The 8,625-nt window shown below is 41.3% G+C and overlaps 1 protein-coding gene across 1 annotated transcript; it reads right to left on the reverse strand.

The window, feature by feature from the left end:
* Positions 1-942: 942 nt before the first annotated feature.
* On the reverse strand, positions 943-8,282 carry ZUP1 (zinc finger containing ubiquitin peptidase 1). Its single transcript, XM_088522184.1, has 9 exons — positions 7,925-8,282; positions 7,228-7,368; positions 6,177-6,286; positions 5,223-5,391; positions 4,543-4,731; positions 4,068-4,236; positions 2,723-2,874; positions 2,228-2,448; positions 943-1,151 (listed from the first exon to the last, which is right to left on the reverse strand). Exons 1-9 carry the CDS (start codon positions 8,280-8,282, stop codon positions 1,104-1,106), a joined length of 1,557 nt encoding a protein of 518 aa, XP_088378310.1. The 3' UTR covers positions 943-1,103.
* Positions 8,283-8,625: the final 343 nt, after the last annotated feature.

An 8,625-nucleotide genomic window follows, 5' to 3' on the forward strand; every position in this document is an offset into this window, starting at 1 on the left:
AAAGGACGTGCTGCAGAGTTAGGGGGAGGAATTGACGGCACTTGTAACATTTGATTCAGAGGCTGCAAAAGTTGTATGCAAGTAGTGAGGGAGGCAGGGCCTACCAGTCCAGAAGAGCATGCCCTCTTCAGGCACTCAGAAGAAGATGCAGGAATGTGCATTTAAGCACTGATTATTAATTGCACAGTTTATTTTTTCTTGTGTGCTCGGTGTGAACCAAGAGCACGAGCCAGGCAGAGACCAGTTCTTGCCTTCTTAGAAACAGGAAGGGAAAAGTTTGATTATTATTCAGTAAGATAGGCAGCCATGCTTGCAGACAAAAGGGAAAATAAGGAGAGCCCAGCAGAAAACATCTCACAATAGGTTAGTGAATACAGGTATTCTAGTATAAGGTCAACTGAAACAATTAAGTAATGCTGAAAGAATTGCCTACCTCCACTGATGATTTACACCTCACATACAAGCCTAACACTGAACAACCTCATAACCACAAGCAGTTTTAAGTTCACAAGTAGCATATCTAGAAAAGACAGCTAATTGAAAAGAAGCTCAGGAATAAATTAGAATTGAATAATCCCTGCTGGAGCAGACCATATCATATGAAGTCACTGACTTGTTTTTATACTTAGAAAAAAGTAGCTGCAGGGTAAGTTATTAAGAGACAGCAGATATTTTCAAATCAAACTTTATATAAAATACAGCATTAGCCACAGAGGCTGTATAAATGTATTTACAGAGGTAAACTTGAGAAGTCACAGCAATAAAATAGTTTCACAGTATTTTTTCACACTGCTCTTGAAAGTTACCTGTAGTGCATAGTTTGCTAGGGGAAGGTGAGTATTGTTTTTTTCATTTCGACAAGTATGAAAACATAATTAGATATATTAGTAAGGTAATAAATCAGTTTAAGAATCTGAAGAGTTACAAATTCAGAAGGAGAGAAGTGTTTTATCTTGGTACTGAATATCAACACTACAGGGTTTACTCCAGTCTTATGCTTCTCCAGAGTCTCAATTGCTTGTTTAAAAATAAAAATAATTATGGTCCAACATTTTAATGTTTTGCATCTGGCAAATTCTAGATGGAGGTAGTAAAGGCATCCTTTAAGGAATCTTTTGCGATGTGAAGACCCGAGAAGCACGGCAGCGAGCCTAAAACGAAAAAAAAAAATTGCTTTAGTGAGGTGAAAGTATCATTTTACACCATCAACTTGGAAAACATTTTAATAGACTTACCTTGTATGCAGGGTTATGTTTCATTTTAATTAACTATGGGCTTTCAAAGTAAAAAAGTATAATAATTTGTTTAAAATTTAAGTATTAATCAAAAGGGGGAGCGGGGGAAGGCATACTTTTCTATTCACTGAGCTCTAAATTTTAATCTTTTCACCAGCAGAGGGAAGAGATTGTGTCAGAATGTTCTTCTGTTATTTCTGGCACGCTCAAAGGCCATGAAGCATTTAGACAATGTCTCCTTTCAAAATACGTCTGTAAAATACACCTGAGTAGGTGAACTGGTCACCTGCTACTTCATAACTTAATTAAAGCAAGACATCTGGAAGACACCTTGGAATTAGAACATGGTTCCTCAGAATTTGTGTAGAAAAGAGGAAGCTTAAGAGAGAAAGTTATATCTGACATGCATGACAAAGAACTGTGAAGACTTTAAAGATATGATGGCCAACACGACTCATCTGGATAGGATTTATAAAATTTCAGCTGCTCAAACATATAGACTAAGTAGATAGGAGCTTTGAATATACGAAGTTCTAAGCACACTTAAAAATAATAATCTACTGGTTCTGGTACCCAAGCCAAGGAAAAAAAAAGAAAAAAAAAAAAAAAAGGAAAAAAAAAAAAAAAGCATGATTCAGACTCAGCATCTGTGTGTTTTGTTCTTCAGCTATCAAATGCTGATAAGTACCGTATAGCTTCACAAAGTCGCTCTTAAGAAACAAGCAAACAAACAAAAGCTTAATATATACATACAGAATGCTGTGAAGCTTCATAAAAGATTTAGGAGCTGTCAAATACATCAAGGTTTTTTGATCTTAAGGTTATTCTGTAATCACTCAACTAACAGAAAAAACAGACGGTGGAAGAGGGAGGGGATTGAACATGCAAATTATTAACTGGGCAGTCACACATACACATTTTTGTATGAAAATAAAGAGATAGATGCTCTTAAATTTTGATCACTTTTTTTTTTTATTATTATTAATACTTACAGCTTTCTCTTCCAGTGTGAGTACACCATCTACAGCAACTATCTGGTATTGCTTTTCTTTTAAACTACCCACAAGTCTTCGCAGCAGTTTCAGGCTAGTACCATCACTGCTTTGTTTTAACAGTTTTTGCATTTCTTGTGAAGAACATCCTGGATCAAATAGTAGTAAACATAATGTTCTATTCTTCCTCTCTTCTATTCCAACAACAGTACGACTATGACCTAATTTGAAAACAAAAACAACAACAACAAAAAAACGCTTTCTTTTAACGAGCTATCTGCTTTCAGATCAAGCAAAATATTTGTTGAAAATTAAGCAAGTATTCATTAAGAGCGAGCAGGCATCAAGTTGTTCAGACCCCCATCATACCCAACATTTCCATTCAGTAAAAACACTTGGTTTTAGTAAGAGTAACAAAAGCTATACATACTCAGGATTGCAACACATATAAAGAAACACAGAAAACACTAATAAGTGAATAAATGTGATGCTGACCTTGGTGCTGCAGGTAGATAGGTGGTCTGGAAGTGCACACTACCTTTGCACTGCCTTCATTATCTGCAGAATAGTAGTGCAAAATCCACTCAAGTAAGCGAGGGTGTGTCCCCATGGGACCGGTTGGTTTGTGAAAGTCCACGATTTGACACCTACAGAACATTTAAAAATGAAATCCCCATAGTAAAAGTTTAGCCAGGTCAGGCTGTTAAAAATCACAAGTGAACAAATGAAAAACAAACAGTACTTTTTCTTCTCTCCACCCCCATGCTTCTGTACCAAGAATGTTTTTATAGACACAGGAGTCACAGTAATTTAGTGGTGGTTGTCATTTTTTTTTAATATAGAAGTAAAGAACAAACATCATGACAAACTAATGTTATATGTATTGTTCAAAACTGGAAGACTTATTCGGTGACACAAGCAGTACTCTACTCAGCATAACGACAGCTCACAAAATTAATGAAAATGAAAGCTATTTTGATCTTTGCATAAGCAATATATGTATATCACAGAGCCCAATTAACAGCTTTCAGGATATGCAAGCAAACAGCTTAAACTCAGATTCTTATTAAGATTAAACTTTAAGAAAAAAATCATAGAATCATAGAATCATAGAATGCTTAGGGTTGGAAGGGACCTCTAGAGATCATCTAGTCCAACCCCCCTGCATACGCAGGGTCACCTAGAGCACGTGGCACAGGACTGCGTCCAAACGGGTTTTGAAGATCTCCAGAGAAGGAGACTCCACAACCTCTCTGGGCAGCCTGTTCCAGTGCTCTGTCACCCTCACTGTTAAGAAATTTTTCCTTAAGTTCCTATGGAATTTTTGATGTTTCAGTTTCCGGCCATTTCCTCTAGTCCTATCAGTGGCCACCACTGAAAAGAGACCATCCCCGTCCTCTGCACTCCCTCCCTTGAGGTATTTATAGACACTGATTAGATCCCCTCTCAGCCTTCTCTTCTCCAGGCTGAACAGGCCCAGCTCCCTCAGCCTCTCCTCATAGGGCAGATGTTCCAGGCCCCTGATCATCCTTGTAGCCCTGCGCTGGACTCTCTCCAGCAGCTCCACATCCCTCTTGTACTGTGAACTTAATCATTGCTTATCTTTACACATATATGGACATTTTTTCACCAGGTTTAAACGCTGTAAGCAAGGATCAATTTATTATCTGTTTAATAGCTTTTTGCTGTTATTGACTAGACTTTTAACCTACTTACAAGCTGAGCAAGTAAGCAACTAGAGCAACTAAGCAGGCTTTTCATCATGCATTTCTGACATTATAGAGGTATATGCAGTGTCAGGGAAGAGAGAAAAAAAAAAACACGAAGAAAAACAGCTTACTTTATTCTGAGACTAGTTAAGAGTGAATAAATTTCACATGCTCCTATCCATGCCCTGGTGCCATGTAATCTGTTGTTGAAGTGAGATGCCCCATTAGGATCAAAGCCTTCTTTCCAGGCATCTTCAATCATGGACTGAATCTTTGGTATACTAGGTGTTAGCACAATACCTGAAACAGAAAACTTCTGCAGTGAGATTACAGTTACTGAAACAGTGTATTAATTATGAATATTCAGCCTGTTTTATAAGAGATAATTGACATCATCAAAAGATACAGCCCAAGCACTAAGCTACATCTTGCCTTGACAGTATTCACTCCTCAGATTCTTTCCATGACATGTTCTAATGGTACAGCAAGCATTTAATAGCTATTTTTGGCCTAGTAAGCTTTGGTGCTTTACCTTTTCACTTACACAATAGTTAAAAGCTTTATCATCTAAGGTACGTGTAACAGATAGGCTGTTCTGATTAATACCTCTCAAGCAGTCATCATATGAGCTGTTTTGCAACAGTGAGGAAAGGAGCATCTGGAAATTCCTGTAACCACAACCCCAGCCTTTGTCGCCCAGGGATGAGTGGAAATGATCTACTGATGCAGAGAGCCATACACGTCTTACATCTTTGTTTTCACTCTGATAGTACTTGCACAATGCTTCAATGACTCCTAGAAGATGACCAAAACCAAAGTTTATAGCAATTAAATGAATTAAAGAGTCTTTCAGAAATCAATTCTTTCCCAGCTTGAAATAGATTGAGACAATTCATGTTAAAATTTCTGACTGATCCTATATTAGATCTAGAGCATGAATCAGAAAGACACTCCACACTATATCTCTTTCAATCTTATGCTCTTTATCTTGATGTATCTATATCCTATGATGGATGTCAAGATTTCAAGCTATTTTTTCACTGCTGCTACACAGATAATATTTGAAATGAACAACTTTGGCTCTAAATTGTAACTTGCACAAGAGCTATTACTATGAAAAAGTACTATCAACAGTTAAGCACTTACTTCACCTGCACCTCCAATATAATATTCCTTACAAAGACAGAAGTACTTATGGATACTATGGAACCCTTCTGTTCCACTCCAAGTCACTACAGCCCAGGCCTAAAAATTATCCTCTTAGTTGCATAACTTCAACAATTTACCTGAAGTCTTTGTTTTCCCATCATCTATACCAAAAGCCAAAGATTCCATCATGTCAGCTTTTCTTTTGTGATATTCAAAAGGCTGCATTCTTCCTCTGTCAACTTCCCTTTCCATATTCTTTACCAATTGCTGCCTGTAACCTCCAGAATTATCCAAGCCATACTGTCTCTGTTAGGAATGGAACGTACATTATTTAGATTACATTTGTTTTTAATCTATATTCAATATAGAATGTAAAGTTGTGTATGTAAGCTACATACACAATCTGTAATGTGGAAAAAAGTAAAGAGTGAGAAAAATACCTCAATTCATGAGATTTTAAAGGCCAAACTCTACTGCCGATGAGGACTGCAAGTCTAGGACACTAGGAGAGCTACCTCTGGAAGAGCAGACATCTCTCTCTGTCCTCTTTTGGGCAGAGGGCCACTGGCACAGAGGTGATCAATGGCCAGGAGTTAGGAAGAGAGGGTGGTGAAGATATCAGAGCTGCATGGTGGGAGGGAGATGGACATCAGGAGCTAGCAGGGCGGGTCTGGGAACAAGCATGTACCAAAGCAGGCAATTTCTCCAGGAAGAGCCACTCAGTGACTCAGGGAATACACTCCAGGCTGCCCTGCAAGGCAGGGCAGTAGAGCTGGAGACACTGAAGGGCAGTGCAGCATGCACAGGAGTCCTGCAGTGCCTCATCCTGGGCCACATGAATAGAGTGAAGCAGCTCAAGGCAAGCTCCAGGTGCCTGCCTGGCACCAATGCCAGGACTAGGGTGGCTTAGGACTTGTACCTGCCTTCAGCCCCCTCCCACCCCCCTGTCTCAGTCCAGCCTGGCTGACTGTGCAGGTCTGACCTGCTACAGCTATTCTTATTTTCGAGAAGCAAAACACTACAGCTGCTACTACATAGCTTATACATTGCACAATTCTTTCAAATTTTCTTGTTTAGAAGTATTACTGTACCTGTAGCTTGTTAAATTCTTCCTTCTCTCGCCTTTCCTCTTCTGACCTTTGCTGTTTATCTTCTTCGATCTGGAGCTGCTGAGCCAGTTCTAGATCTCTTAAGTTTCCACCTACCCAGGAATAATTTTACAGAGAGAAGACTAGATCAGCAGGTTAACAATGCTTTGAATAATAATTTGTTTGACCTTTAAGAATGCTTCTATAAGTAGACACACATAAGAACACCTATGCATTAATTTTAGGAGAGGTACCCCATACCATATTGAGATACTAGCAAAGAACGCTAGGTAACCCCAATGACATTCAGCCCCCTAAACCTCAGCCTCCCAATTAGAGAAAGATTATGCAGGATTAAAGGATAGTTACTTGGCAAATAAGGCATGCAACTTCATGACTAAGAAAACACTTGTGTTTACTACTTTTCACCTGATACATTGGCAAGAAGTCCCAGTTTACCAAGTATCCCAGACAGCTTCTAGAATCATTGCTAGCAAACGCATAATGATGAAGCAACACAGACAAATTTAGGGTCAGAGAACTGGATGGGAAACCCATAGGAAGGAAACCGTGCTTAAAAAAGCAAATTTATTTCGAGTCTTTTCCCTTATCACTATAGCTAATTAACCAGCACAAGCATTTAGAGAAGAGAATTGAGAATAAATTAGAAATTTTAATAAGCTGTTACTTTTAAACTCATGTTACACTAAGATGTGCCAATCTGAGATCCACGTATGTAAACTTTCTATAGAGTTGAAAAAGTCTTTCAACATTTCCCCCCACCACCACTAGGGTTTATTTTGCTCATGATATTGTTCATTTATTTTATAAGCATGCACACACAGATACTTCTTTTAGCATGCATTATTAAGCAAAGCGCACAACCACATGATAAAACTTGCTACTGACTATATTAACTTTATCAGAGAGGTTTTTTTTTTTTTTTTGTAATAATGAAATATATAGCTGAACTTTTGCCAGTGATTCTATATTACAACAAGCAAATAGTATTTGAAAGTATTTTAAACTATCAAGCTTGCATCCACCAAGGTACCTTCTGAAAAGCTTTGTTCCTCTAAGTGTAGATCCACATGTTCTTGGAGAATCTGAACATTTGTACAGGTAAGACTGCATATTGGACACTCATAGAGCTGTTCACCACTTCCTGTGTTTGAAAAAGAATTTTGGTTCCATGCTTAATTAGCTTTCATGCTTTCTAAAGAATCATCCCTTTTGTTGCTGTACAAAGCCTCATATACCCAGTGATGAATTATGTACCATCAAATTTCCCAGGGAAAGGCAGCAAACCCCAAAACAGCTCTCTTAATTCTTTTAATCTAGAGAAACATATATTTAATTAAGGATTCATATTTAAGAATTCATATTTAAAGGCCTCACAAGTTCATCAGAAGATATTTACCATCTTTCCACTAATCAAGCTGTGACCCATTTAACTTAAGATCACTATTTTCTGTAATAACACTTGCAGTAGATGTACTTAGTCTGAAATAGCAGAACTTTAATAAAAAATCTATTCCATACACCTTTCTAAAGGAGGAATGCTTCCTTGCAATCCTTTAACATTTATTTGATAATGCAGCAGTTGGTGTATTGAATACAGATAGAAGTAAAAACTCCATCTCATTCTTCCCTCGTCCCCCCCGCCAAAATCTCTCTGTAGTTTTAGTATTACTAAAGGGCATCGTGGAGCCTTGGAACAGTTGAGCTGGAACAAAACCTCGGGCAATCACCCGGGCAGGTCCCCCGCGCAAAGCGGGGGCCGCCAGAACAGGGGAGGCTGCCCAGGGCCCTGTCCACACAGGCTCTGCGGATCTCAAGGGTTGCAGACTCCGCAGCCCGAAGGCCACCGCCGCGCGCCCCGCCCGGCCGGGCCCGCCGCTCACCCGCCGCAGGGCCGCGCCGCGGCCCGCCGCGCTCCGCCGGCTCCGGGTGCAGCTCCTCGACGTGCCGCCGCAGCTCGTCGTAGCCCGGCGCGGCCGCGCCGCACAGCGGGCAGCGGGGCTGCCGCTCCAGGTGCGCGCGCTGCACGTGCCGCCGCACTGCCGCCTCCGACGGCAGCGCCTCGGTGCAGATATCGCACACCGGCATCGCCGCCCCAACGGTCCCAACGGTCCCAACGCCCGAAGGAAGAAACCGAAACCCCACCGCTTCCGCCCGCCAGCTGCTCGAGGCCACAGGCGGCGACGGAAATGCGTCACGCGCCCGCGGCATTCTGGGCGCTGTAGTTTTCGCGCGGCAGCCGGCGCTGCGTGGGCGTCGCTCCGGCGCGGCGCCCCCTCCCGCGCACACCCGGCGGCGCGGGCGCGCGGAGGCTGCTGGGAGCGGGGGGCCGCCCAGCAGCCGGTGCGGCGCGCGGCGCGGCCGTGTCCGCCATCTTGCGTTGCCGTGCGCTGCCGGTGCCGCGCGCCGGGTCAGGCCGGAGCGGAGCGTT

This window comes from Tinamus guttatus, unplaced genomic scaffold (assembly GCF_059628265.1).
Source record: "Tinamus guttatus ecotype Peru unplaced genomic scaffold, ASM5962826v1 Tinamus_guttatus_pri_ptg000010l, whole genome shotgun sequence".
NCBI lineage: Eukaryota > Metazoa > Chordata > Aves > Tinamiformes > Tinamidae > Tinamus > Tinamus guttatus.

What these genes read in the sequence shown, in the direction of transcription:
- ZUP1 (XM_088522184.1), bottom strand. Translation starts at nt 8,282, where the DNA reads ATGCCGGTGTGCGATATCTGCACCGAGGCGCTGCCGTCGGAGGCGGCA. An exon ending in TGCGCGGGGGACCTGCCCGG is followed by an intron (nt 7,369 to 7,924) that starts GTGATTGCCCGA and finishes AAGCTAATTAAG; the next exon opens with CATGGAACCAAAATTCTTTT. An exon ending in TATCTACCTGCAGCACCAAG is followed by an intron (nt 2,449 to 2,722) that starts GTCAGCATCACA and finishes TTTTCAAATTAG; the next exon opens with GTCATAGTCGTACTGTTGTT.